This window comes from Hyaloscypha bicolor (genome assembly GCF_002865645.1).
Source record: "Hyaloscypha bicolor E unplaced genomic scaffold K444scaffold_17, whole genome shotgun sequence".
NCBI lineage: Eukaryota > Fungi > Ascomycota > Leotiomycetes > Helotiales > Hyaloscyphaceae > Hyaloscypha > Hyaloscypha bicolor.
Window position 1 is genome coordinate 1,940,859 of NW_020194519.1, and position 26,821 is coordinate 1,967,679.

General features: G+C 48.4%; 13 protein-coding genes across 13 annotated transcripts; 9 read left to right on the forward strand and 4 right to left on the reverse strand.

Annotated features, from left to right (window-relative positions):
• Positions 1-79: 79 nt before the first annotated feature.
• K444DRAFT_582818 (putative nucleosome assembly protein) lies at positions 80-1,685 on the forward strand (the record flags this gene model as incomplete). The annotated part of the gene is made up of 6 exons (XM_024877810.1): positions 80-227; positions 283-362; positions 452-1,156; positions 1,208-1,467; positions 1,529-1,585; positions 1,635-1,685. The coding sequence occupies exons 1-6, from the start codon at positions 187-189 to the stop codon at positions 1,683-1,685; spliced, it is 1,194 nt and encodes a 397-aa protein (XP_024742024.1). The 5' UTR covers positions 80-186.
• Positions 1,686-2,252: 567 nt separating this feature from the next.
• K444DRAFT_519983 (uncharacterized protein) lies at positions 2,253-4,019 on the forward strand (the record flags this gene model as incomplete). Its single annotated transcript, XM_024874006.1, has 8 exons — positions 2,253-2,554; positions 2,609-2,916; positions 2,974-3,453; positions 3,504-3,613; positions 3,661-3,703; positions 3,752-3,810; positions 3,860-3,941; positions 3,991-4,019. The coding sequence occupies 8 exons, from the start codon at positions 2,253-2,255 to the stop codon at positions 4,017-4,019; spliced, it is 1,413 nt and encodes a 470-aa protein (XP_024742025.1).
• A 733-nt stretch (positions 4,020-4,752) lies between these two features.
• On the forward strand, positions 4,753-10,428 carry K444DRAFT_554670 (class V myosin-like protein). The gene is made up of 7 exons (XM_024876664.1): positions 4,753-5,117; positions 5,202-5,334; positions 5,386-5,575; positions 5,623-9,478; positions 9,531-9,604; positions 9,657-9,871; positions 9,924-10,428. Exons 1-7 carry the CDS (start codon positions 4,983-4,985, stop codon positions 10,052-10,054), a joined length of 4,734 nt encoding a protein of 1,577 aa, XP_024742026.1. The 5' UTR covers positions 4,753-4,982; the 3' UTR covers positions 10,055-10,428.
• Positions 10,429-10,571: 143 nt separating this feature from the next.
• On the forward strand, positions 10,572-11,705 carry K444DRAFT_608802 (P-loop containing nucleoside triphosphate hydrolase protein). The gene is made up of 3 exons (XM_024879451.1): positions 10,572-10,774; positions 10,821-10,966; positions 11,021-11,705. The coding sequence occupies exons 1-3, from the start codon at positions 10,594-10,596 to the stop codon at positions 11,222-11,224; spliced, it is 531 nt and encodes a 176-aa protein (XP_024742027.1). The 5' UTR covers positions 10,572-10,593; the 3' UTR covers positions 11,225-11,705.
• K444DRAFT_582829 (inosine triphosphate pyrophosphatase-like protein) lies at positions 11,258-12,156 on the reverse strand (the record flags this gene model as incomplete). The annotated part of the gene is made up of 6 exons (XM_024877811.1): positions 11,880-12,156; positions 11,758-11,831; positions 11,561-11,705; positions 11,477-11,513; positions 11,395-11,428; positions 11,258-11,348 (listed from the first exon to the last, which is right to left on the reverse strand). The coding sequence occupies exons 1-6, from the start codon at positions 12,048-12,050 to the stop codon at positions 11,258-11,260; spliced, it is 552 nt and encodes a 183-aa protein (XP_024742028.1). The 5' UTR covers positions 12,051-12,156.
• A 167-nt stretch (positions 12,157-12,323) lies between these two features.
• On the forward strand, positions 12,324-14,574 carry K444DRAFT_608803 (cytochrome P450). The gene is made up of 8 exons (XM_024879452.1): positions 12,324-12,620; positions 12,665-12,700; positions 12,751-12,834; positions 12,885-12,948; positions 13,005-13,055; positions 13,103-13,616; positions 13,668-13,705; positions 13,758-14,574. Exons 1-8 carry the CDS (start codon positions 12,388-12,390, stop codon positions 14,484-14,486), a joined length of 1,749 nt encoding a protein of 582 aa, XP_024742029.1. The 5' UTR covers positions 12,324-12,387; the 3' UTR covers positions 14,487-14,574.
• Positions 14,575-14,960: 386 nt separating this feature from the next.
• K444DRAFT_608807 (uncharacterized protein) lies at positions 14,961-15,730 on the forward strand. Its single transcript, XM_024879453.1, has one exon. The coding sequence runs from the start codon at positions 15,025-15,027 to the stop codon at positions 15,457-15,459; it is 435 nt and encodes a 144-aa protein (XP_024742030.1). The 5' UTR covers positions 14,961-15,024; the 3' UTR covers positions 15,460-15,730.
• Positions 15,731-16,166: 436 nt separating this feature from the next.
• Positions 16,167-17,635, reverse strand: K444DRAFT_214455 (PPP5-domain-containing protein). Its single transcript, XM_024871109.1, has 3 exons — positions 17,346-17,635; positions 17,192-17,292; positions 16,167-17,148 (listed from the first exon to the last, which is right to left on the reverse strand). The coding sequence occupies exons 2-3, from the start codon at positions 17,207-17,209 to the stop codon at positions 16,333-16,335; spliced, it is 834 nt and encodes a 277-aa protein (XP_024742031.1). The 5' UTR covers positions 17,210-17,292; positions 17,346-17,635; the 3' UTR covers positions 16,167-16,332.
• A 107-nt stretch (positions 17,636-17,742) lies between these two features.
• Positions 17,743-19,392, forward strand: K444DRAFT_554689 (uncharacterized protein). Its single transcript, XM_024876665.1, has one exon. The coding sequence runs from the start codon at positions 17,891-17,893 to the stop codon at positions 19,250-19,252; it is 1,362 nt and encodes a 453-aa protein (XP_024742032.1). The 5' UTR covers positions 17,743-17,890; the 3' UTR covers positions 19,253-19,392.
• Positions 19,393-19,697: 305 nt separating this feature from the next.
• Positions 19,698-22,332, forward strand: K444DRAFT_520275 (kinase-like protein; the record flags this gene model as incomplete). Its single annotated transcript, XM_024874036.1, has 2 exons — positions 19,698-20,918; positions 20,974-22,332. 2 exons carry the CDS (start codon positions 19,698-19,700, stop codon positions 22,330-22,332), a joined length of 2,580 nt encoding a protein of 859 aa, XP_024742033.1.
• A 146-nt stretch (positions 22,333-22,478) lies between these two features.
• Positions 22,479-23,406, reverse strand: K444DRAFT_625724 (DUF947-domain-containing protein; the record flags this gene model as incomplete). The annotated part of the gene is made up of 2 exons (XM_024882559.1): positions 22,479-23,189; positions 23,239-23,406. 2 exons carry the CDS (start codon positions 23,404-23,406, stop codon positions 22,479-22,481), a joined length of 879 nt encoding a protein of 292 aa, XP_024742034.1.
• A 572-nt stretch (positions 23,407-23,978) lies between these two features.
• Positions 23,979-24,683, forward strand: K444DRAFT_640785 (HAD-like protein; the record flags this gene model as incomplete). The annotated part of the gene is made up of 1 exon (XM_024884532.1): positions 23,979-24,683. One exon carries the CDS (start codon positions 23,979-23,981, stop codon positions 24,681-24,683), a length of 705 nt encoding a protein of 234 aa, XP_024742035.1.
• A 374-nt stretch (positions 24,684-25,057) lies between these two features.
• On the reverse strand, positions 25,058-26,635 carry K444DRAFT_519984 (putative elongation factor 1-gamma 2; the record flags this gene model as incomplete). Its single annotated transcript, XM_024874007.1, has 4 exons — positions 25,058-26,039; positions 26,093-26,159; positions 26,309-26,522; positions 26,603-26,635. The coding sequence occupies 4 exons, from the start codon at positions 26,633-26,635 to the stop codon at positions 25,058-25,060; spliced, it is 1,296 nt and encodes a 431-aa protein (XP_024742036.1).
• Positions 26,636-26,821: the final 186 nt, after the last annotated feature.

A 26,821-nucleotide genomic window follows, 5' to 3' on the forward strand; every position in this document is an offset into this window, starting at 1 on the left:
GGAGCGACTGGGGGGCAAAGCGGGACCATTAGCGAGCACCTGTTGGGGCTCCCAGCAAAGTCTCAATCTTTTTCACCTCCACAACTGCAAAATATTGACACTGTCAACCTCGACACGTCAAATCACCGATCTTTCATTCTACCAACCTGTTCCAGGTCTCTCACGATTTGATCGCTATCCGGCAAGATGTCTGACATACCCAAAAAGCAGAACACTACGGGTGCGCCGTGCGTAATACCAGACAAACCAACAGTAGTACATCAACCTGATTGTTTTCTCTAGAACCCCTCAGAATACTCCCGCGAGCCAGGCGCCCATCAGTTCTCACGCGCAACAGCCAGGAGTTAGTACAATCAAAGAAGGTGTGTTGACCGCGTTTGCTCACCGTGTTTTTCCTGCTCACCTTTGCCTCTCACCGATTGTTTTTGTCCAGCACTAACGTTCTTCACAGAGGAGTTTGACCGCGCTGCAGCAGCCTCTATCTTCGCCCAAAATCCCAAATTGGTCTCCTTGATTCAAGGTAAACTTGGTTCTCTCGTTGGCCGATCATCTGGATACGTTGAGAGTCTCCCTACGAATGTTCGTCGTCGAGTTGCAGGCCTGAAAGGTGTCCAAAAGGAGCATTCAAAGTTGGAGGCCGAGTTTCAAGAAGAGGTTTTAGAGCTGGAAAAGAAATACTTCGCCAAGTTTACTCCTCTTTATCAAAAGCGAGCTACCATCGTCAATGGCCTCGCCGAGCCCACCGCCGAGGAAATCAAGACCGGTGAGGAAGATGAAGAGGAGCAGGGCGAGGCAGATACTGCTGAGAAGTCAGAGGAGGTATCTGATGTCAAGGGTATTCCGGAATTCTGGCTCTCTGCCATGAAGAACCATGTCTCGTTGGCAGAGATGATTACCGACAGAGATGAGGCCGCTCTTAAGGACCTGACCGACGTCCGAATGGAGTATCTTGACAAGCCTGGATTCCGCTTGATCTTCGAGTTCGCCGAGAACGACTTCTTCAACAACAAGACAATCACAAAGACCTACTTCTACCAGAATGAGAGCGGGTACGGTGGTGACTTTATTTACGATCACGCTGAGGGAGACAAGATCGATTGGAAGACTGGCAAGGATTTGACGGTACGGATTGAGAGCAAGAAGCAACGTAACAAGAGTAAGTATTAAGCTCCTGCTTTTATTAAACTTGGCTAATTTACATTTCCAGACACAAAGCAAACCCGTGTTGTCAAGAAGACCGTCCCAACCGAGTCATTCTTCAACTTCTTCTCTCCGCCAAAGGCACCAACAGACGAAGATGACGATGATGCTGCTTCGGATATTGAGGTACGTCTGGAACTCGACTATCAGTTGGGAGAGGACATCAAGGAGAAGCTCATCCCACGTGCGATTGATTGGTTCACTGGAGAGGCCCTTCAATTCGAGGAGGTGGACGATGAGATGGAGGAGGGTGACTTCGAGGACGAGGTAAGCATTCCGTCAATTTCCGCAATCACAAAAAAGGGATAACTGACAAATGTCACTACAGGATGATGAAGAAGATGATCTTTCTGAGAACGACGACGAGGAAGAATCAGATGATGATGTATATGTCCCCATCCATATTTGTGAACATGTTGTGCTAACTGGTGTAGGATGACGCGGCCAAACCCAAGCAAGAGGCTGCCGAGTGCAAGCAAAGCTAAATGGTCATCGGTTTTGGCTTCTCATACAAATATCCAGGCTGTCATACAGTTGACTTGTTACACACCACCTCCACATCCGCCTCCACATCATGCCTCGACTTGTTAGGGAAGAAATTTGCACGGCATAGGAGTCTTCACATGCATTGTGTCTTTCCCAGTCCTTTAGACTAGCTAATCAGCCATTCAAGGCCTTTACTTCTCCATTTGTCGTTTTATCGGATCAGTTCATTTGTGTAAATGTCGCAGAGGCGTTCGTAGATGACGAATCAGAAAAGTTCACTGAAGTTTGATCGTGCCCTTAGGTTTGTACATGAGGCGTGTGTTGACAGACGGGGTCTTTCTTGTTGGCACCGTCCACCATCCCCATCCCAACGGCCCGGAAATGTTGATTACTTGACAAGGCTGAAGTGGAGTGGCTAAGAGACCCCTGCATAAAAATCTCTTCTATCAGCCTTGTGCTTGTAGATGACGCGAGACCGCCGCCCCAAATAAATCCAAGAACCTGACTCACCTACCTTACATTCCTTTCCTTCCATCAAGCACCTTCCTTCAATCAAACACAAAATCATGGCTACTCAAGCACAAGATATAGTCGGGTCTCCCAATCGACTTGCTAGAGTCGTTTCGCACAGCCTCAGCATCTCTCCCACTGCAACGTTCCATTCCCCGCCCTCCAGCTTTGGAGGGGCACAACTTACTCGGACCATAACGGCACCAAAGCAGTTGAAGCCCTTTGACACGCAAGACATCAAGATTCTGCTCTTGGAAAATGTCAATCAGAGTGGCCGTGATATCTTGGCCGCGCAGGGCTATCAAGTTGAGGCCTTGAAAACCTCGCTGCCGGAGGATCAATTAATTGAGAAGATTCGGTGGGGCAATCCGTCTTGAAAGTATTGCAAGCGTAACTAATTGCGGCACAACAGCCAAGTCCACGTTATCGGAATCAGATCAAAAACAAAGCTCAGCGAGAAAGTGCTCCGTGAAGCAAAGAATTTAATTGTTGTTGGCTGCTTCTGCATTGGCACGAACCAGGTTGATCTTGACTATGCTGCTAGGCATGGTATTGCAGTCTTCAACTCTCCGTTTGCGAATTCCAGGAGTGTAGCAGAGTTGGTGATTGCTGAGATCATTACTCTTGCCCGACAACTTGGAGATCGTTCAAATGAGCTCCACAGGGGAACATGGAACAAAGTTAGTAGCAAATGTTGGGAAATTCGAGGGAAGACTCTTGGTTAGTTACCCCGGTTTAAATCGATGCAAATCGACGGAGACTAACAAAACTTGAAAGGTATAATTGGATACGGCCACATTGGCTCCCAGTTATCAGTCCTCGCAGAGGCAATGGGTATGTCGGTAATTTACTACGATATCCTGAATCTGATGGCCTTGGGAACTGCAAAGCAAATGCCAACACTCTCGGCCCTCCTCAACGACGCCGATTTCGTTACCTGCCACGTTCCCGAACTTCCTGAAACGAAGAATATGATTGGAGCAGATCAATTTGAACAGATGAAGCAGGGAAGTTATCTGATCAATGCCTCTCGTGGTACGGTGGTCGACATTCCAGCTCTGATCAACGCTTCACGTAACGGCAAGATTGCAGGGTCTGCTCTGGATGTGTATCCAAGTGAACCTGGTGGAAATGGTGATTACTTCACGAATGACTTGAATCCCTGGGCAGAGGATCTTCGAAGCCTGAAGAATATCATTCTCACGCCTCACATTGGAGGTAGTACGGAGGAGGCCCAGCGTGCGATTGGAGTTGAGGGTAGGTCAGACTTCTGCATAGGTGAATTCGGCGTGCTAATAGCGGTCTAGTTGGCGAGGCATTGGTTAGATATGTTAATTCTGGAGTCACTCTCGGTTCTGTCAATCTTCCAGAGGTCAACCTTCGTTCTCTCACCATGGATGAGCCCAACCACGCCAGGGTAAGTCTTCTTCAACCTGGCCATCGGAATAGAGCTCACTGTTTCAGGTCATCTATGTTCATCACAATGTACCGGGTGTGCTGAGAAAAGGTAATCCACTCCTTCCCTCGCTGCTCGTTACCATACTAACTGCAATAGTCAATGAAATTCTCGGAGACCATAACGTTGACAAGCAGATCACTGATAACAAGGGAGATGTAAGAGAGTTCACTCATGCCTCCAGATATGCTTGCTAATAAAACACAGGTCGCCTACTTAATGGCTGACATCAGCGACGTCCGCCCCGGACAGATTAAGGAGATCTCTGATAGCTTGGAAGCTTTGAGCTGTAAGTTTGGTGCCCCGTTCGGAGTATTCAAGATCCTAACATAACCAAGCCCGCATCATGACACGTATTTTGTACTGATTTGAGGGGGTTCTTTCCTTCCATAAAATAAGAACGGAGGGTTGCATTCAACTGGAGTGGGAGGCGTCTTGGGATTGGACTGATCCCTTCAACACAAACGAGTCATTTATAAATGATAGTCCAAAAAAGCATGAGCAAACATCGTGTATAGAAGGATAGAAATGAAATGTTGACCGAAATTGCATGATGAAATCTTCTTGTTATCGGGCCGGTCCCAACAAGGAAGTGGATGAATGTGAATATGGATAACACGACGGTCTGACAACTGCTCCCCCCGGGGACGATTGAGATTCAAACAATGCACGCTCAATTTTCCGTGATGGTTTACCCAGCCATTCGGATGGAGTGTAACTCGTAAAGACTGAATGCGGGCTGATGCTTGGGCCTCTTCAAGCCACGAAGCATATGTTTCAAAAAAAAATTGGGCGGTGTGGTGGTGATCTGGAAGACAAGGGCAATCAAGCAAATAAAAAGGGTGTATACGCGTGGATAGATGATGGGAAAGCGAGTTGTGCCATCTGGGAGATTCCAATTGCGCGGATTCAATTTCGTGACACGAAAATCAACCAAGCCAAAGTCTTCCATGTGAAATACCGCAAGACCCTTTATTGGACATTCAGCACAGGCTACGGGGTACGGGCACTAGAAAAATAGGGGCTGGCACGGCTGGGAGTCCTCGCTAACCATACAGTAGCCGCTCATTTTGCTGGGATCCTTGCACGTCGCGACAACTCTCACGTACCTCTCCTGTTTTAACAGATGAATTTTATCTTCAAGAACCACCAGCGACCGCGAGCCTCCCGCAGCGGCCAGTTTTCACCTCAATAATCGCTCATTTCCTGCTTCATTCCCTTCGTCGCCTTTTGTTCATGCAGGCTGATCCTGCAGCTCTCGCTCCCGAATTATTCTGTCAGTTGAAGGACGTTGGGACCAGGGCTAGCTTCAGCCATCAAGACCGCCTAGATGGCGCACAGTTATGATGTTGGCACAAAAGCATGGCAGCCAGATGCCACCGAGGGCTGGGTGGCCTCTGAGGTCACCTCGAAGAAGGTTGATGGGGACAAAGTCTTCCTGGTCTTTGAGCTCGCAAACGGCGAGGTCCGTCCATCCCCAGAAGCCCCCAGGACCTTGGTCCTGTTCGAATTCGAGATTCTTGATTGCTAACATACATTCCCATGACAGACCAAGAACGTTGAGACAAATGCAGGAGCTCTTGCAGAGGCCAATAACCCGCAACTGCCTCCCCTGATGAACCCGACCATGCTCGAAGCCAGCGACGACTTGACCAATCTATCACATCTTAATGAACCTGCGGGTATGTTCAATTGGGAGCCTTATTTTCGCTAATACTGATGACTCTGCGTAGTCCTTCAAGCAATTCGATTACGCTACTCGCAAAAAGAAATATACACATACAGCGGAATCGTCCTGATCGCCACGAACCCCTTCGCGCGGGTAGACTCTCTATATGTGCCGGGAATGGTGCAAGTATACGCAGGAAAACAAAGAGCAACGCAGGCACCCCATCTATTTGCTATTGCTGAGGAAGCTTTTGCGTAAGTACCACGCATAATCTTGAGGGTGCTTCACTAATCCTTGGTAGCGACATGCTGCGGAGTGGGAAGAACCAAACAATTGTGGTATCCGGAGAATCTGGAGCTGGAAAGACGGTCAGCGCCAAGTATATAATGCGATATTTTGCTACAAGGGAATCGCCGGACCAACCTGGGACGCGGAAGCGTGGAGTGGAGGCAATGAGCGAGACTGAAGAACAGATTCTCGCTACGAATCCCATCATGGAAGCTTTTGGTAATGCAAAGACCACGCGAAACGACAATTCCTCTCGATTTGGAAAGTACATCGAAATCATGTTTGATGACAAAACAAACATCATCGGGGCCAAGATACGGACTTACTTGCTAGAACGCTCGAGGCTAGTCTTTCAACCTCTGAAGGAACGGAATTACCACATTTTCTACCAATTGGTAGCAGGAGCAAGTGAAAGTGAACGCCAAGAGCTGGGATTGCTGCCAGTGGACGACTTCAACTACCTCAACCAGGGGAGCTCTCCTACGATCGATGGGGTTGACGACAAGGCGGAATTCGAGGCTTTGAAGAAATCGTTGACGACCATTGGGGTAACCAGCAGTCAACAGTCCGAGATTTTTAAGTTACTTGCCGCACTGCTTCACCTGGGTAATATCAACATCACGGCTTCACGGACCGATTCTGTTTTGGCGTCGACGGAGCCCTCCCTAGTGAAAGCCACCGCAATTCTTGGGGTTGATCCAGTTGAATTTGCAAAGTGGACCGTGAAGAAACAGCTGATTACCAGAGGGGAGAAGATCACCTCGAACTTGACACAACAACAAGCAACCGTTGTCCGAGACTCTGTTGCAAAATTTGTCTACTCGAGTCTTTTCGACTGGCTGGTGGAGAATATTAACCATGCTCTTGCTACGGACGAGGTCATCAGTCGAGTCAAGTGTTTCATTGGCGTTCTCGATATTTACGGATTCGAACATTTTGCCAAGAACTCGTTCGAACAATTTTGCATCAACTATGCAAACGAGAAACTCCAACAAGAGTTTAATGCCCACGTCTTCAAATTAGAGCAAGAGGAGTATCTGAAAGAACAAATCGACTGGACCTTTATCGACTTCTCAGACAATCAACCCTGCATAGATCTGATTGAGGGAAAGCTGGGTATATTGTCATTGTTAGACGAGGAATCAAGACTTCCCATGGGATCCGACGAGCAGTTCGTTACCAAGCTGCATCACAACTATGCAGCGGACAAGAATAAGTTCTACAAAAAGCCCCGCTTTGGGAAATCAGCCTTTACTGTTTGTCACTACGCTATCGATGTCACTTACGAGTCGGATGGTTTCATTGACAAGAACCGGGATACGGTTCCTGATGAGCATATGGCTGTGTTGAGAGCCTCTTCTAACAAATTTTTGGGTCAGGTATTGGACGCTGCGTCTGCTGTTCGGGAGAAAGATACTGCCTCCGCTGCATCGGCGGCAGTAAAGCCTGTTCCCGGCCGAAGGATAGGGGTTGCGGTCAACAGGAAACCCACATTGGGTGGTATCTTCAAATCGTCGTTGATCGAACTCATGCACACGATCAACAATACAGATGTTCACTATATTCGATGTATCAAACCCAACGAAAGCAAGGAGTCATGGGTTTTCGAGGGACCCATGGTATTGAGCCAGTTGCGAGCTTGTGGTGTGCTTGAGACTGTCAGAATTTCTTGCGCTGGATATCCAACGAGATGGACATACGAGGAATTTGCGCTGAGGTATTACATGCTTGTGCCTTCATCAGCATGGACGTCGGAGATTCGAGCAATGGCAAATAAAATACTTACAAAGGCGCTTGGAACCAGCAGCGGCGGAGGCCTCGACAAGTATCAGCTTGGTCTGACGAAGATCTTCTTCCGCGCGGGCATGTTGGCTTTTCTTGAGAACCTCCGAACAAATCGCCTGAACGATTGTGCGATTATGATACAGAAGAATTTGAAGGCAAAATACTGCCGACGCAAGTACCTCGAGGCAAGAAATGCGATTCTGTTCTTTCAGTCAGCTACAAGAGCTCATCTTGCTCGGAAACATGCACAAGAAACTCGCAAGATCAAAGCCGCTACAACGATACAGAGGGTGTGGCGTGGCCAGAAAGAACGCAAAAAGTTCAATGCTATTCGAAACAATGTTATCCTCGCACAAGCTGCTGCGAAAGGTTTTTTGCGCAGAAGGGAGATTATGGAGACGCGTGTTGGCAACGCTGCTGTTCTGATCCAGAGAGTGTGGCGGTCAAGGCAGCAAAAGAAGAGCTGGAGACAATACCGACGCAAAGTCGTTATTATCCAGAGCTTGTGGAGGGGTAAGCAAGCTCGCCGTGGCTATAAGAAGGTCCGCGAAGAAGCACGCGATCTCAAACAAATCTCCTATAAGCTGGAGAACAAGGTGGTGGAGCTTACGCAATCTCTTGGCTCTATGAAGAGAGAGAACAAGACCCTCCTCAGCCAAGTCGAGAACTACCAGAACCAGATCAAATCGTGGCAGACAAGGCACAACGCCCTCGAAACACGCTCGAAGGAATTGCAAGGCGAAGCGAACCAGGCCGGCATCACTGCGGCTCGTCTTTCGGCCATGGAAGAAGACATGAAGAAGCTCCAGCAAAATTTCGACGAGTCAGTTGCCAATATTAAACGCCTCCAGGATGAGGAGAAGGAATTGAGGGAATCTCTGAGAGTGTCTAAACTTGACGCTGAAGAGACCAAGAGAGCCAGCCAGGTTCACGAGACAGAAAAAGTGACTCTTCGCCAACAACTTGCAGAGCTGCAAGATCAACTCGAGCTTGCCAAGCGAGCTGTTCCGATCATGCCGACCAATGGTGAACTCACAAATGGAGCCGCGGTTCAGCAACCATCCAACGGGTTCATCAACTTGGTATCGTCAAAGAAGCCAAAGAGACGCAGCGCTGGTGCCGAAACGCGCGATATCGACCGCTTCAGTGGTGCATACAACCCTCGCCCGGTATCAATGGCTGTTACCGGCAGCAATCTCCATCGCCAAGGCCTTCCTGGGTCTACCTTCCTTCCAGGTGTTGACAACGTGGAATTCGAGCTTGAGAATCTTCTTGCAGACGAAGATGGCCTTAATGACGAGGTAACCATGGGGTTGATCCGCAACCTCAAGATACCCGTTCCATCCACGGCACCATCACCAACAGACAAGGAGGTCCTCTTCCCCTCATACTTGATCAACCTTGTCACCTCTGAGATGTGGAATAATGGATTCGTGAAGGAGTCAGAGAGGTTCCTCGCGAATGTTATGCAGTCGATCCAACAGGAAGTCATGCAGCATGATGGAGAAGAAGCAATCAATCCTGGTGCATTCTGGTTATCAAACGTCCACGAAATGCTCTCCTTTGTGTTCCTTGCTGAAGATTGGTACGAAGCTCAAAAGACGGACAACTACGAATATGATCGTCTTCTTGAGATTGTCAAGCACGATCTTGAGAGCTTGGAGTTCAACATCTACCATACTTGGATGAAAGTTCTCAAGAAGAAGTTGCAAAAGATGATCATCCCCGCGATCATCGAGTCCCAGTCACTTCCCGGCTTTGTCACCAACGAGAGCAACCGATTCCTGGGTAAACTTCTCCAAACCAACTCGACGCCAGCATTTAGCATGGATAACTTGTTGAGTTTGCTCAACAACGTCTTCAAGGCGATGAAGGCATACTATCTTGAGGATTCCATCATCACTCAGACAATCACGGAGCTACTTAGACTGGTTGGAGTTACTGCGTTCAATGATCTTCTCATGCGAAGGAACTTCCTTTCCTGGAAGCGAGGTCTGCAGATCAACTACAACATAACGCGAATTGAAGAGTGGTGCAAGAGTCATGATATGCCTGAAGGAACGCTGCAGCTTGAACATCTCATGGTAAGAAAATCTCTGAACGTCCACTGACAATTTTATACTGACAATTTCACAGCAAGCAACCAAGCTCTTGCAACTCAAGAAAGCGACCTTGAATGATATCGAGATCATTCAAGATATCTGTTGGATGTAAGCAACTGCGCATTCACATTGGACTCAACAAATACTGACTTGTGTACAGGCTGTCGCCAAACCAGATTCAGAAGTTGCTGAACCAATACCTCGTGGCTGACTACGAACAGCCCATCAATGGCGAGATCATGAAAGCTGTTGCCTCTCGAGTCACAGAGAAGAGTGATGTTCTCCTTCTTACCGCCGTGGATATGGATGATAGTGGACCCTATGAGATCGCTGAGCCTCGTGTCATCACAGCTTTGGAAACATATACTCCATCTTGTATGAAATCCCTCCATGATCCCTTCCATTCCCGCGACTAATCGCTTTACAGGGCTTCAAACTCCGCGCCTGAAGCGTCTTGCAGAAATTGTTTCTGCCCAAGCCATAGCTCAACAAGAGAAGCTTGAATACCCGCAAGACGATATCAATGATCTCTCTGACAGCGACCCAAATGGCGCTTGATCGAAACCCGACCTCGCCATAAAACCCTTTCTCACATCCACTTCACTTCTCGTGTACCATTTTCTCTCCAAACGTCTTAGATGATCTTCTACCATTGGCTTCACGGGCCTTTTGTATATGGAACGTTCTTCCCTGTTAGCGTAAATCTGATGTCTTATGTAGAACCTGGTACTTGTTGAATGATTGCACATGGGACATCTAGTGCATTGTAGAAATCATTTGATTCTTGGCGTTGAACTTTTAAGGATAGGGGCTCGTGGAAGGGAGCGACGATCGTCCTTCACTCGATCCTGAGGCGAAGGTTAGGGATATACATGGTAGAGGAATTAATACTCAAATGTGACTATGAATCATAAACTTCATTGGACAGTCCGATTTGCACTTACCTCCGTACACTATGTGAGATTTGCATATCAATTCGTTAAGAGGGGTGAACCTGAACTGGAGGCTCATCACGTGAAACTTGGCTTTCTTATCGATAACGAGACTCGCAGAGAAAAAAATTCCCGGACGACAGTGAACCACGGAGAGAGCACACGATGAGGACTCAACCAAATATCATTGTGACTGGCACGCCAGGAGTTGGCAAGACGACTCACTGCGAGACTCTCGCCCAAAACACAGGCCTGAGACACCTTTCCATCAACGATATTGTCAAGGAGCGCGGCTGTCACGATGGCTACGATGAGGATTTCAAGAGCTGGATCGTGGACGAAGACAAGGTCAGCACATTCCTTTTCCTTGAATGCGAAGCTAACGGGCTAGTAGCTACTTGATTCAATAGAGGATGAGGTGAAGCAAGGGGGTTATATCATCGATTGGCACGCGTGCGACTTGTTCCCGAGAAGCTGGATTGATCTCGTTGTAGTCCTGCGGGTGGACTCGACGCTTTTGTATGATCGGTTGAAGGCAAGGTACATTTGCCTGACAGGAACCGTCACAAAGTATATGGACTGATGGATGTGCAGAGACTACCCGGAAGCAAAGCTGCAAGAGAATCTTGACTCGGAGATCATGGAGGTTCTTCTACAAGAGGCGAGGGATTCTTACGATGAGGAGATTATCGTCGAACTTACGAGCAATACCTCGGATGAGATGGAGAGCAATATTGAGAGGATTGAGATGTGGATTGGCCAGTGGAAGAAGAACAACGTTGAGGGTGCTCAATAAGTTGTTTACGGACTATTCATTGTCTATGGAATCTCAAGGCTCTTGCAGCCAGGTCTTGAGTTTCTCTAAGGCCAGGAAGCGATGGGAGATCTTGTTCTTCTCTACTTTGTCCATCTCGGCATACCTAGAGTGGTCAGTAAACGGGCGCGGGGGAGGTTTCCGAAACTCACGTCTTGCCCTCATACTCGAATATCGGATCCCATCCTGGGGAAAATCAGCAAGTGGAAAGCACTACAAGCTTTGGGGCCCTACCAAAATTTGCTGGGCCTCTTGCTGGTACAATCTGGCCCTTGGATATGTCAGATGAGCAGGCCAAAAACGGTTCAGAAAACTCACGTCTGTTCTGCCTTGGAAGATGATTGGCTCGTGACCAGGGCCTTCACAGTATGCAAATGTGCAGATGGCTTGGGCAGACTTGTCTGGAAATCCGGCAAGGAGATCGTTGAGGCCCTTAAGGCCAAGTGCTTCTAAAAACCATTTGCTATAAGAAGTCAATTCAAGCCATGCCCTTAGTCATGAAGAATTGTACTAACATGTACGGGCCAGGAAGCTCTTTTAGTGCATTGAAGCAGAGACATGTATCCTCAACAATTACAGGACCATTGACCTAAGAAGAGTAAATTATGTGAAAAACAATGTGTCTAGGAATGCCCACTGCTTCTGCAGCTCTCCGACATTTGTCTGCTGAGATCTCTTCGATTGTGCCTTGAATCTCGACCAGATCTAATGACTGACTTTGCAAATCAACAACGTTACCTAGAATAGCTTTGACTTCGGTAAGCTTGTTCTTGTTCCCGGTAATGAAGTTGAGCTGCTTAGGTGCCATGGCGGCTGTGTTAACCTGGTTGTGTTCTCGAAGAGGTGGACGAGAATAGAGGCTCGAGGATAGTTTGCAAAATGAACTTGCCCAGACAGCTTGCGGTAAACGAGGGGATGATATTGCACGGCTGAATGAATCGAGAGAACTCTCGGGCGCACTTCTAGGTCACTGGTCACTGTGGGCAGTGTGGGGTTGCTTTTCGTTTCCATCAACCAATGAAATTGCTTGAGGCTTACTGCGAGAAATGTTTCAGCGGTGTACAACGTTACCGTAACACGGTTTGCATGTATCGAAGGCGCCTTTTCTCCTTCGCACTTTCCTCACAAAAGGCGGCAGGGTCACGATGGATGACTTCTATGAATCGGCATCCAGCTCCGATGGCCCACAGCTCTCTAGCATTTATCGCCTCTCCCCTTCTTTCAGCGCCGTCCTTACTCTGCTTCTCGCCCCATTTGCTATTGCCATTGCCACTCGACTCTTGAGTGGCCGACCGTCCGAGAAAGTTTCTGGCAGGAATGAAAGAACTGTCTTCCTTTTGCCCTATTCTATTCCTGTTATTGGTCACGCATTTTCATTGTATGAGCTTTCTGCTTTTTGATTCAACAGCTAACGATGGCCAGTCTCTACGATCCAATCAACTTGATGATTCAAGCAAGGCAAAGTTGGCATCTCCACATAAGAAGCCAGAAGCTAATGCGCATTTCAGAAACAAAACTCCTCATGGGATCTTCGCTTTATACCTTGGCTCAACAACACACAATGTGATTTCTGATCCTGCCTTGGTTACCTCGTAAGGAGTATCTTACCACGGGGATGTTTTCCGTTAGTTAATTATTGCAGTGTAATGGCTCAACGGGAATCGGTGGTTGAATTTGCACCTATTGCTTGGAATATCGTGCAGAAAGTGAGAGAAGACTCTGTCCCTGATGCGTCCCTGAGAAATTCTACTGATTCATCAAGTGGTTTGGGTTCCCGAAGAGTAGCAAGACAAAATATGAAGCCTGTTGGAGGGTATTCAGTCCTCCAAGTCTCGTAACATTCTTGCTAAGCAACTTTAGGAGTTCAATATGACTTTCAACCACCTGATGAAAGAGCCGTACCTAAGCCAGCTGCTCAAACCAACCATCCGCAACCTGGAGGAGAACATTCCTCAAATGATTTCATTTACTGATTCAGAAATCGATCAACAACCTTGGGAACGATGGGCCAAGACATCGTTTGTCTCCGATTCTGAATCCGAGCTCAACTTAATGTCACTTACGCGGGATATGATGGGTCACGCTTCCGTGCCAGCCATTTTTGGGCGCGCCCTGATGGAGAAGTATCCTAATATTTTGCACGATGTTTACGACCTGGATAGTGGGTTTTATTTCTTCTTGATGGGTCTACCAGCGTGGACTCCCTGGCCTGGTGTGATGACGGCACATGTGGGACGTCACCAAACTGGGGAAGCTCTGGGTGATCTGCAACGAGCCCTAGACGCGCTCGTTGATGGAAAACCGATTGATCCGTCGTGGGGAGAACTAGATGATGTGAGCGGTTTCATAATGGAAAGGCACGCTATATTCAAAAGTGAGTCTTGCAACCTGCTGAAATTACCCTACTCACCCAGGTTTTTGGCAGACAATGGTTTCGAAATCAACGAGAGAGGCGACATCTCGGTAGGCTCTTTCTCACTTCAATATCTTCACTACATTGGCTTAGTTTTGATAGATCCTGTGGGCTTCTGTTGCTAACGCAAATATCTTCGTCTACTGGCATCTTCTGTTCATTCTTTCCACACCTGGACTGGTAGACCGCATCCGCGAAGAAGTCGCCGGTGCCAAGGATGAGCACGAAGCAGGTCGTGGGGCCGGCCCTTTCGTAACTGTCACCAAACCTCTTTCAATCGGCAGTATTTCTGAATCCCCGAAACTGGAGATCTCACACGAGGGGCTCTTGAAGAAATGTCCGCTGCTAAAGTCGACTTATCTCGAGTCCTTGCGAATGACCGACCAGCCTTGGTCTGTACGAAAAGTTGCCCAAGATGTTGTCATCAAGGGCGACAAGAAAGATCTCTCTTCGCCTTCGTTTCTTATTCACAAAGGCGAATACATAACCATTCCCCACGATCTTCATATGCGAGACCCGAAGTATTTCAAAGATCCCGAAAAATTCGATCCTGAGCGGTTCTTGGTGCAGAACGGAGATGGCACACTCTCAGCAAATGCGAAGACAATCAGGCCATTTGGCGGAGGGCCATCAATGTGTCAGGGACGAGCTTTAGCGGAAGCAGAATGCTTAGCTCTCGTTGCTGGTGTGCTAGTGTTTTGGGACATCGAACCAGCAGATAAGAATGCTGGGTGGGTCATTCCGAAGCAGGTGAAGACGACTGCAATATCAAAGCCGGCGCATGATACCAGGGTCAGGATTAAAAGGAGACGGTTTGACTGGGGGGCATAGATATTCTATCTTTACTGAAGATTGCACCAACCTTAGCATGAAGCCATTGAAAAGTGATCAGAAAAACTTGGCGAAATTATGTCGTGGAATCTTGCATCCAAACGCCTTAAGAGTGAGTATTCGGTCGTTCTCGTGAGATTTTGGATTGAAATCAAACGTACTCTGAGCGTAAACGTCGGACTAAAAGAGAACTAGTCTGGATTCAAGGGAGATTTTTGGCGTTGTTTTCACCGGACTTCGATTTCTTTTCCGATCGTATACTGCAGGAAAGAATCTGCATCGAACATTTTACTAATAGAGTTAAGATGGGCCAAGCTTCGTCAAAGGTTTCGATCAGATTTTGTGTCAAATTTTCGTTGGCATTCTTAAAGTCAATACTGCAAAGCTCTGTGGCCCGTTAGAATTTAGCGACACACTCACATATAAAAAACCACGGATCAAGGCGCCTCAAAATGACCTCAAATACAACCACACCAAAAACCGGTAATGCGACAGCCATCCGCCCATCACATCACTTTCTCCGCACCTCCACACAAAAATGGCCTCAGACCCAGAAGATCAGCCCAGCACGAAGCGGAAACACCAAAAGCACCTCAAAGGTCACGAGATGATCACCAAGACGATCAAAACACCGCCCTTCAGCTACGTTCACCTCCAACTAATTTCGGATGCAGACAGCGTCAAAGATCTCGATTCACTTACGGTTCGGTCTCACATCACGGCTGCTCTGACGCAATTCCTCGGTGTCACTGGAGCGGCCATCTCGATTGATATCTTGAAGGTGGAGGGCACGGAGTGCTGGATTAGGGTTCCGAGGGAGGATCTGAGTCCGGTTGTAGCAGCGGTTGGGGGATGGGTTGGAGGCCCCGGGTACGGTACCGCGGGGAAAGTTGGTTGGAAGGTCAAGGGGAGTGGGAACTGGCTGAGTGTTCTGGTTGGGGGGAGAAGCAAAGCGGGTATCTGGAACGAGTGAACATCACGATGGTCTTGCGAACGAAGAAGCTGAAGAGTTGATTCAGAGCCTCCATTTATGGGTGTTTTAGGCGCCGGGCTATGCTGTGTATCTACTTTTACAAGTGGTTACCTGTCTTACTACCCAAATTGGACCCAATGATGTTTCCAGCCGCTCTACATATTCACAAACCTTATTCTCCAGCGGCGAATGTGTCGGATTCGCCCAAGAGCATCATATCATCTCATAGACAGCCTTTCTAGACGAATGGAGACTTTAAGTCATTGACATTAAGCTGCTTTGGGCGTAGGCCTATGAGAAGTTAGCATAAGCTCATGGACAATGGAAAGCTGAAGAGAAGCGAACCATCGGCTTGATATTCGGGTGCGGGACAGCATCAAATTTGTGGAACTTGAGCTTGTAATCAGGGCCGATGTTAATATAGGCGCCCTTGTTTTCGGTACTGTCGCAGTACTTGGGAGCAGAGAAGACTATAAAATTATTAGTTGGGTTCACGGTATTTGCTGCAGCTGGAGCATACCTGTAATGCATTTCCCTTCATGTTCCTCCTCGTAACCTTCCATCCTCACTTCATGACTTCTGATGATGGCGTCTAAACCGTTGTTCTCACAAAATCTTTTTGTGACGTCGGGACCAAATTGCATTCCTACACCTCTCTTGCTTGGTCCTCGACCCGGTTCAGTTTGTGGATCGGTCCACAACATCTCCATCATCAATCCTGCCTGGCCTGGTTGGCGTTGATTGTGTCTATTGAGCTTCCGAATATCATCTAATGTGATCTTGTCATCGGAGAATAGGCCACCATGAAGTACCAGATATTTCTTGCCTATTAGGGTGGCAAGTGGGAGTGCAGAAAAGCTCTCAGAGAACAGCCTAAAAGTACGTTCTGTGTAGTTGCCAGTTAATGTTTGATTTGCGTTCGATGGCAAAGAAACAGTTAAGAACTCGGAGAGCGAACATACCATTGTACTTTGCCTTGCATTCGCCTTCGAATCCATACACCCGATTCATGTCGTCCGTTTCATGGTTGCCTCTGTTGATGAAGAAGGAACCCGGTCTCAGCCATTTGTAGGCATATAACAGAAGAGCAATTTCAGTCGACCAAGACCCTCGATCCACGAAGTCTCCATTGAAGAGGTAATAGTGCTTCTCGGTAGGGAAACCGTTTAGTCTAAAGAGTTCCATCAAGTCGAAGAACTGGCCTATCTCTCTTATTAGTACTTCTAAACCATTATTCCCAGAAGACAACCGACCATGTGTATCTCCACAAACCGTAAGCTGGGCATCATCTGGTATCTCCATCTCCACCATCGTGGCCTCATCGTAGACAATCTTTTGAACTGCCAGAACGATTTGGTAGACGTATTTCTTATGCAGCTTTTTCCCGTTCTTGAATCGTTCCAACATATCCGTTATGAATTCGGTAGTCATCTCTTTCTCCAATCGAGCTCCATCATAGTCGGCATCTACCACCATTGAATCCAAGTCCAGGCCCTCCGCTGCCGAAGGTTCATCTCCAACTTCTATAGCTCGGAAGAATTCGACCCTCTTAACAATTTTCTCGCATTCGGCCAGCTTGAGTTTTGCATCTTTGTCGTTCGGAGCTTTCCTAACAACAGTCTTGAAGTCCCTGAGTGCATCTCGCGATTTCAGAATGGCCGTATAGGCTACGGCTCTGCGGTAGTAGGCCTTTGAAAGTCAGCGGAAACAAACCAAAACCCGCAGGACGTGCCATCTGCAGAAACAGCATACCTTCACGAAATTTGGATCGAGTTCAATCGCCTTTGTCGCGTCGGCGATAGCATACCCGTAAGCTTCGGATTTGATATTTGCCTTTTCAGAATTAGTCACGCGAGCAAGCAAAGTTTACCGACGCAAGGGCATACCTGTGCTCGGTTTGAATAATAAGTGGGTTCCTTGTCATTCAACTTGATTGCTTTTGTATAACAATCAATAGCTGCAACCCAGTCATGGGCAGCAAAAGCCTTGTTGCCGTCGTTCTTGAAGGCCTGGGCCTGTTCTTCAGCGGAAGCCATTGTGGCAGTGCCTAGGAGCCTTTCACAAAATTTCACGCCGGAACTCGGCAGACGCAACGTGATAACCGTGGTCGAGAAGTGCCAAAGAGGCGGAAGTCACAGAGAAAGTGAAGGCGATGTAAAATAGGGAAAATGCTATGGACGTCAATAGAAGCGAGGCTCGCAGACCCCTGCTCAATTAAAGTTTGTGGCGAATCGCTGTTAAATTAGCTGGGAGGCAAGGCTCGGAGCCTCAACCGGTGCCTGTAATCAGATCTAACCCACATCTCCATCGAGTCAACCTCCCATTGTCCCAAGTTCCCTACACCTCACCGCAGCCATCTTCGCCCAACCGACAGCTGCCCAATACAGCGCAGCCGCTAGGTGTATCCCGGAACCGCTGCGCTTTCGACGTGATGGAGTCTTCCAACTCTTCCGCTCTTGTTCGGCGCTCGATCGATACCGAACTGATGCCACCCCCGCCCCCACCGAAACGAATCAAGCGCCCCAAGAATGTTATTGACGAGGAGACATATACGGAAGCAATATCGGAGATTATTGCTCGCGACTTCTTCCCAGGCCTGCTCGAGACAGAGACACAGCAGGAATATTTGGACGCCCTAGATTCGAATGATGGCGCCTGGATTAATAGTGCGGGCCGTCGGCTGCAGCAGGTCATGACCCCTGGGAGACGGAAAGGAAGGCGCGGAACCTCGATTCAGACTCCATTGCGAGCTATGGAGACCCCGCGAAGCTTTGCTGGGGACACGCCAATGTCCGATGCGTCTGACATGACAACATCAACTCAGGCAGCAGCACCAGAAGTCGATACGAATATGAGTCTGGATAAATTCCAATCATTGTACACAAGCGAGGACAACGAAAGTTTCTACAAGCTGCTGGATAAGCAGAACCAAAAGCGTGCCGAGAAGTATGCCTGGATGTGGTCCGCCAACAACAAGCTCCCGTCGAAGATGATGTTGAAGCAAAAGGAAATCGAAACAAAGCTGTTACAGTCACGGGAGTCTTTATTGGATGATGGTGGAGAAAGGAATCGACTTGCCATCCGTGACATATCGGAGAAACCTGCGAGGCCGGACTCTTGGAAGTCAAAACCGAACAACGGAGTTATGTTCCAACCAGAAAGTGTGGAAGATTCGATTGAAACAGTAGCCCAGAAAACACAGAACGAGTCGCGAGCAGCTCCGAAAGTGGTCGCATATGCGAACACGAGAATGCCAGTTCCAGTGGTCAAGAGCCAAGAGTCTGCGGTACCTCCATCTCCATCATTGTCAGCTGTTAGAGATGCAATTACTGGGCGGCGGCGTGCTGTGGATTTGGAGTCCGGCTTTGACGGGAGCGAAACGCCCCGAGTTAATGGATATGCTTTCGTTGACGATGAGCCGGAAGAGGTACCTGTCACCGCGCCTCCAATTATTGATCTAGGAAAGGGAGAACCGGTCAAGAACCCCTTTGTGATCAAGGAGCAAAGCAAGAGAGAGGACTTGCATCACCGAATGGTTGATAAAAACGCAAAAACGAAGCGTGCTTCAACGAAGTATGGACTGACTGGCAGGGTTGACATGACGCCCGTACCCAAGTTTCCCAGCAGCCCTAGGGTTGACTCAGGCCAGTTAACACCAGCTGGACAGCGTTTATGGAGCAAAGTTGGAGGGACAAGCATAGGAAGGGGAACATCCGCTTTTGAATCCAGAACAGAGACACCTCGTGGAAAGGCTCGATCAGGCTTGAGAATTGCGTCGACACCTGGCAAATAACGGTGATGGAGAGCCATAATAGAATTAGACGAGTCATGGGCATGGAATCGGCGTTGGTAATACCCTCTTTAAAGCAGGTCGTTGTAGCTAGTAGTTGCGGATACAATGAAGTCTGGCAATGAGCAATAATTGGACACACGTGAAACATCCAACGGAACAGCTGAGAGAAGTGATTCGAGAACAACTGCTAGTTGGCAGCTTTTCATCCCGTTAAAAGTCTTCTCCCTCTGATCCAATTTTTTTTACGCTTCGCGAGGCTATTCGGACGAGGCTGGCATTTGTGTCATGGATGTGTGTACAGGGATGTCGTTAAATTTAAGCTTGGCCCGCCAGCCGCTTGGTACATAGGAAAAAGTCACTCCTCTTTCATGCTCCTTCGAGGCTTCGACCCATTGTCAATCACAAGATGAATTAGTGATCCACCCCTGCTTCCAGAGAGATCGCCATGGCTGGAAAGCGGCTATTGGATGTGGCTGCTCTCTTCAAGGCGTCCCGTGGGGTTGCACAGAAGCATGTTGCGCTCCGAGCCAGGCAGGCCGACATTTACAACCGGACTTCGACCTTAGCAAAAGCGGTGAAGAATCAAACAGACCGAGTCACGGAAACCGCCAAAGCGGCTTCATTTCTTGTGTCGCGATTGAACGAGAGCGGGCCGGCATGGACCTCGGAGGCGGCAGGTGCTCCAGCTGGAAGCCGAACGAGCCCTGATGGCCCCATTTCAAGCAGAGAGTCGACTGAGGGGGGTCAAGTCCCCAAGCCGAAGAATGGTATTGAGCAAGATCATTTCTATGAGAGATCCATGGCAAATTCGACAACAGATCCCATCCCTGAGGACGACTTAGAGATCCAGCAGGAAAAGGCTGCTTCTTATCCCCTTTCTGATGGCACCATTCCTCCAGTAAAGTCTGGCCTGAATACTAGGCCTGATGATGACGATATTCTCTCAACCAGACCGCAGAATGAAGTTGTCAAGAGGCTTTTGGAGACTGAGGGCCTCAAGCCAGCGTCGTCCAGCGAATCTACAATTCCCTCGCCGCCTCGAAAGCGTTTGTCTGCTGAATCAGCAAGGAAGCTTCAACGGCAATCTGAGCTTCAGATCCCTTCTATAACCGCAGATGCTTTAGATGGCACTGCCCCAGACCCCTTAGGAAAGGGCCATGACGAAGACAGTTTTTATAGGAAATCAACACATACTTCACCTGTTTTTTCCTCTTTACCAAGAATAAAAATGCCAAAGCATACCTCAAATGCCCAAGGAGTGGATTCATATTTACCGGAGGGGCAATTAAACTCAGATTCATTTTACACCTCGGGACCTTGTGGGCCTATTCCAGCTGTAGAAGCTATTCCAGCGCAGGATGAAGTCCCCGAAGGAGTTGATACTGCTTTATTTTACAGCCCACGAGTCGCCAGGCTTCTGGGTGGTAAAACTCAAGGTTCCAAACGGGGTGGTTTAGAGCCTAAGGGCGCGAAGGATACGCCTGTAGATCACACAGACCTTGCAGCAAAGAAGTACCAAGACATTTTCAATGTCCGTTCCTCCCAAGAAGAACGTCCGACTGCACCTGAAGACGGGGATTTACGTGAGCCGACGACCTTTTCGGGAGGGGAAGTGAAAGATCTCGCTCAAGATATTTCGAAGGATATGGATGTTTCACAGGTCCAGGTGAGGACTGTAGCACGTGGAAGCAAACTGTCACTGATCACTGACAGTGATTCAGGTCGACAATACCTCTCCGCCATTCACTCATGTATATGAACTACGAGAGTCTAAAGTTCCCTCTTCACGACTTGGCAGACTTTGGAACTATTCTGGATTGGCTGCAGGTCTAGTCGGGGGTGCAGTCAGTGAAAGTTTTCGACGGTTTGGCGGAAGTGGAGGAGAGGGATCTTATCTGTTGAGTGCTGGAAATATGGACCGACTGGTCACTAAACTCTCAAGAATGAGGGGCGCGGCTCTTAAGCTTGGCCAAATGATCAGTTTTCAAGACTCCAAGATGCTTCCTGGCCCTATCCAAGAGGTTCTCCAGAGAGTACAGGATCGCGCAGACTATATGCCGCCGTCTCAGCGTAACAAAGTATTGACTTCAAACCTTGGCCCTGAATGGCGGGAGTTGTTCTCCTACTTCGAAGAGAAGCCCCTGGCTGCCGCATCGATAGGTCAGGTCCACAGTGCCGTATTGAAGTCCAATGGCACCAAGGTTGCGGTTAAAGTTCAGTATCCGGGGGTTGCGGACTCGATTGACTCAGATTTGAACAATTTGGCAATCCTTCTCACAGCATCACGTCTTTTGCCAAAGGGTTTATTTCTGAACAAGACTATTGAGAATGCCCGGACCGAATTGGCATGGGAATGCGACTACATTCGGGAAGCTGAATGTGGACGTCGATTTGAAGGACTCCTGGCTGATGAAACTGATGTCTTCCTTGTACCGAAAGTCTACCCGGAAGCATCAGGAAAACAGGTTTTGACTATGAAGTTTATGGATGGAGTTGGGGTGACAAGAGTCAAGAGCTTCTCCCAGGAGCAAAGCGATTGGATTGGTACCCAAATTCTTCGACTTTGCCTCCGTGAGATTACGGAATTCAAGTTCATGCAGACAGACCCCAACTGGACGAACTTCTTATATAATGCCGAAACGAACAAACTGGAGCTCCTTGATTTTGGAGCATCTAGAGAATACCCGGAAGAATTCATTACGAAATATACACAACTACTTGCAGCAGCCTCCAGATCTGACAGGGAGACTGTACGGAAGTTGTCCATTGATCTTGGCTACTTGACAGGTCATGAGTCGAAAATAATGCTCGATGCACATATTGTCTCTGTGCTCACACTCGCTGAGCCGTTCCTGGAGTCCTCGCCAGAACTTTACGATTTCAGAGATCAAACTATTACCGATAGAGTCAAAGAGCTGATACCTGTCATGATCCGAGAGAGGCTAGCTCCCCCTCCAGAGGAAACGTATAGCTTGCATCGAAAGCTCAGTGGAGCCTTCCTCCTCTGTGCGAGGCTCGGAAGCCGTGTACGCTGTCGAGAGTTGTTCGAGAATAGCATGAAGAAAGCTGGGCTTCTGTGACCTTTTGGCGTGAGAAGTGTACATCAATTGTATAATCTAGACAGTGGGTGGCATAGAGGCGTCGAACGCAAGCATTGTAGGACCAAGCTTTCATGTAGTGCAGTGTTGCAAATACTTACAAAGCCTAATCTAAATACTCGGCTCAATTATTCAACAGTTCTTCTCTTGAAAGGCATCTTCTTCTTCTCTCTTCCTTCCTGCTTCTTTCTCCTCCTTTCAATAACATGATCGAGCTTCTTCCCCTTTAGTTCGCCAAATTGGTCCAACAATACGCGCTTCTTCTGCTCCGCCTTCTTGAGATAGAAAGGCTGCTTCCCTTGCTTCACGAGTTCCTTCTCCTCCTTCCTATGCTTATCAAGAATCTCTTGCTCCTTCTGTTTCCGCATCTGCGCCTTCTTCTTCGACTCCATCGACATCAACGCTTTCTTCAACTTCTCTTTTGCATCCTCATCCTTCGTGGTCTTGATGGCAGACTTAAGCTCCTTCATCTCGTCCTCCCGATAATCATCAAGAAATGAATACGCTGCCCTGACCTTCGTCTCATCTACATAGCCGCTTAAAGGTTCGAATCGAGGATCTCTGAACTCTCGTTTTGCGACTGGAACAACCTCCCGCCTTCTCGAGATGGCTTTCTTGCTGGATAATTCGGTAGGAGCGTGCTTGCTACGTCGAGTGAAATCCCGGTGATCTTTTCTCCCAGCTTTTCGTTCTTGTGCTTCGTTGTCCTCCCATGTATCTCCATCCTGCGTGCTTTTGGGCCGTTTTGTAGTTCCTCCAGGCCTGGTCATGGAAGCTTGTGCTTTTGCCAAGGCACCGAATGATATCGAAGCGGCTTCTTCTGGGGCTTCTCCTTCAGACTGGAAACATTGTTAGTAAGGGCTCGAACGGGAGACGGATTGTACAAACCTCTTCTGCAAACTCTCCAGAATCTGAATTAAGTTCGTCGTCGCTGGCGGGGTTGTCCCCATTGTCCGAAGGTGAGTCTGAAGATTCGACCTCCTCAATAGCCTCACGTCGAGCTCTTACACGTCTTTGAAGACCTGCGTCCAGAGCTTTCCGTTTTATCAACGACATTTTTGGAAAGGTTGTGATGCGTTCCTTTATTGTTGGTCCAAGAGAAGAAAAAGATGTCGATAAGATAGGGCCAAGGTATATATACTAGTCCGAATACAGAAGGCGGTGTAGACGCTTTCCTGAGAGGCTGATTGCTCAGTGCAGATGCCAAAATGCAGCCTCGAAGAGAAATTCAACAAGTGAATGTACATATGAATATCTCACGCATTATCTCCACACGAGGGGCACACAACCTTCACAGAACTCTACGGTCTCGACACCGCATTGCAAGACCAATGGATCCGGGATCTCATGCACCCTTTGACCCCTTTGCCTCGTACTTTCGAGGACAAGGGCAGTCAAATGCATTCAGCACAGTGTCAGCGGGGCTGAACACATCTGTTTCGCCGATCTGCTCACCTAATCGTATTGCCCACACTGAAGAGATCCAGATTACGTCCAATACTCCTGACGTCCAAGTCGCTGCCAATGCTCTTCAAACAGTGTCGATAGTCAACTCATCGGGACGTCCTCGACATCCTCACGAACGCCCCGAAGAGGCGGTGCCAAAACCACAGCCAGACTCTCCCGGTATGGGTTCGCCATCAGCTCGTGAGAAGAGGGATGAAAAGGTCTACCCTTCAATGGCGTCGGGAGGGATACCAGATCCAACAAACGACTATCTTACAGCAAGCAATATTGTCTCCCAGTCTCTACAACAACCGCAAAATCTCCTCGTTGTCATAGACCTGAACGGCACTCTCTTGTTTCGACCCTCGAGGAGGCAACCGGCGAAGTTCATTGCACGCCCAAACACGTACCCGTTCTTAAAATACTGCATAAACACATTTACAGTTGTTATCTGGTCATCTGCCAAGCCGGAGAACGTTAAGAATATGTGCGATGCAATCTTGACGCCAGATCTGAAGAAACAAGTTGTGGCTATTTGGGGACGCGATAAATTTGGTCTTTCTAAGGCAGATTACGTGACGAGGGTTCAATGTTACAAGCGGCTCACAAAGCTATGGTCGGACAACAAGGTTGCAAAATCTCATCCTCAATGGGCTGAAGGTGGTCGATGGGACCAGACCAATACCGTCCTGATCGACGACTCGCTGGAAAAGGGTAGGAGTGAGCCATTCAACCTGGTTGAAGTTCCCGAGTTCTTTGGTGACGAAAAGGAGGTTGGAGAGTTTCTACCACAAGTTCATGACTTCTTGAATCATCTCAGCATGCATTCAAATGTCAGTGCTTGTATGCGAGCTCGGCCATTCAATGCCTTGCTTGCTCCGCCCTAGGGCACATGGCGATTTTTGATCCGCATGGTATTGTGAGTCTCCGTGCAGCTTATAAGTTTTCGTCCTTCTCCACTAACTCTTTCACTTGCCACAGAATCAATAGTGGTTGAAAGATCTGGCACATATTCAATTCACAAATTTCATAATTTGATACCCAAATATTTAGATGTGGTTAGAAGAAGAAGCATATCAAGGCATGGCACAGGAGCTTTAGATGGGAGCGTTGGTCTTCATAATTTCTGCATTGTGGTCTGGATAAAGAGAGCAATGCTTGCCAGCAGCCATCAACCGCATTCGTTCCACAAGTCTCATCATGTTCATTACAATTCGTTTCACCCATCGCTGAATTCGTGCAAAGAGAGAATAGCCATAGCCTACTTGAATACTTTGCCATCGGCCCATGGGTATTCCTTGCCATCAACAACGACTGGCTTCTCCCAGGTCCATTGCTCGTTGACAAACTCCTTGTCCTCGGCCTTCGTGGGGTCCAACTTAGTGAATTCGTAGCTCTCATAGTCGGGGGCGACATCGAAAGCTGGCAGGGCCTCCTGTCCACGGACAACGAAAGCTCCCTTGATGACGGAATCATCCTTGACACCATAGACGGAAGCACAGCCGAAGATGTACTTGCGAGATGCCTCGAGACGAGCGAAGAAACCACCAATCAAGTTGGAAGTCATGAAGATCTGGGTGAGCTCGTCATTGTACTTGTAGTCAACCTTCCACAAGGAGTACTCATCAGCCTTGAAGTTCTCCCAAAACCACTTGAGAGCATCAGGAGTGTCGTTGTTGGAGTATTGACGCTTCCACTCATCAAGGACAAGAGTTGGCTTTGGCAAGGCTTCGAGGGGGTGCTTTGGCTTTGGTGCTGCGGGGGCTTCCTCCTCGTCATCCTCTTCAACTTCCTTAGCCTTGGGCTTTGGGGCTTCCTTCTTAGGTGCGGCTTCCTTCTTCGGCTGCTCTGGCTTCTTGGGGGGAGTGTTCTTGATCGCCTCGTCGATGAGAGAAAGCTTGGGGACAACGGCGGAGTAGATTGGTTGATTGTAGACAGTCTCATACCACCGAGTCACGTTGGGGTTCTCAGAACGCCACCGCTTGTCGAAGAAGTACTGGAAGCCACGCGAGATGATACCAGCAGCAAACAAATCAGCCAGAGTGATACGCTCGCCGGCAAGATAAGTGTTGTTAAGAAGGTGCTCCTCGACAACGGAGACAGCCTTGAGGGCCGCCTTGGACGAATCCTCGACGCTCTTCTTGTTGTATGGGTCGCGGCCAACGAGAGGACGGAACCAACCACCAAGAGTAGGAAGGACCTCGTGGTTGAAGAAGGACATCCATTTCAGGATGGTCGCGTAGCTAACATGCTCGTCAGCGTCGGCGATCAGGAAAAAAAACGGTCTGGTACTTACTCCTGCTTGGTCTTGCCAAGGAGAGTTGTCTTCTCATTCTGGGAGGTGACTATGACAATATCAGTAGCTGTTTCAAAAAGGCGATGTGAACAATGCGAGACAGAGTTAGGAGATGCTCAGAGTCTAATTAATATAATCAACACGGATGATTAAGACAGGGATAACTGAATGACTTTTTTTCATCATAGCATAGGGTCAAATCTTGGCTGTGATGACAGCATGTTTGAGACTTCCACGTACTGTAAATGGCAATGGCAATAGCCTCGTGGAGGGTGTAACCATCGGCGCCGACGAATGTTGGAACCTTTCCAAGCTTGTTGAGCTTGAGGTACTCTGCAGAGAGTCCCTTCTGTGGCTCTGTCTCGACAACCTCCAGTTCGACGTTGTTGGCCTTGGCCACCGCAAGAATGGCAGATGAGCGGGGGTTGCCCTGGAGAACACAACAAATGTCAGCTTCGAGAAGCAAATTTTGAAGGGGTGACTTGATGAGAGCTGGAGCAATTGACTTACCGTGTAGGTGTAGAGCTTTCCGAAAGGCGCCATGATTCTGGTTCTCGTGGTGGTTTGGATGTTTTGGTAAAGAAGTTGTGACTCCGAGCTTTCGAAATTTTATTTTGCTGGCCCCTGGCCGTGGGTCGGTTTTAGGTGGGGCGCTCGGGCCTCTTAGTCACGTGTGGAGCCTGAAATTCTTACCTCGCGGCAAATTGATTTGTACATCGATTTGGAGAG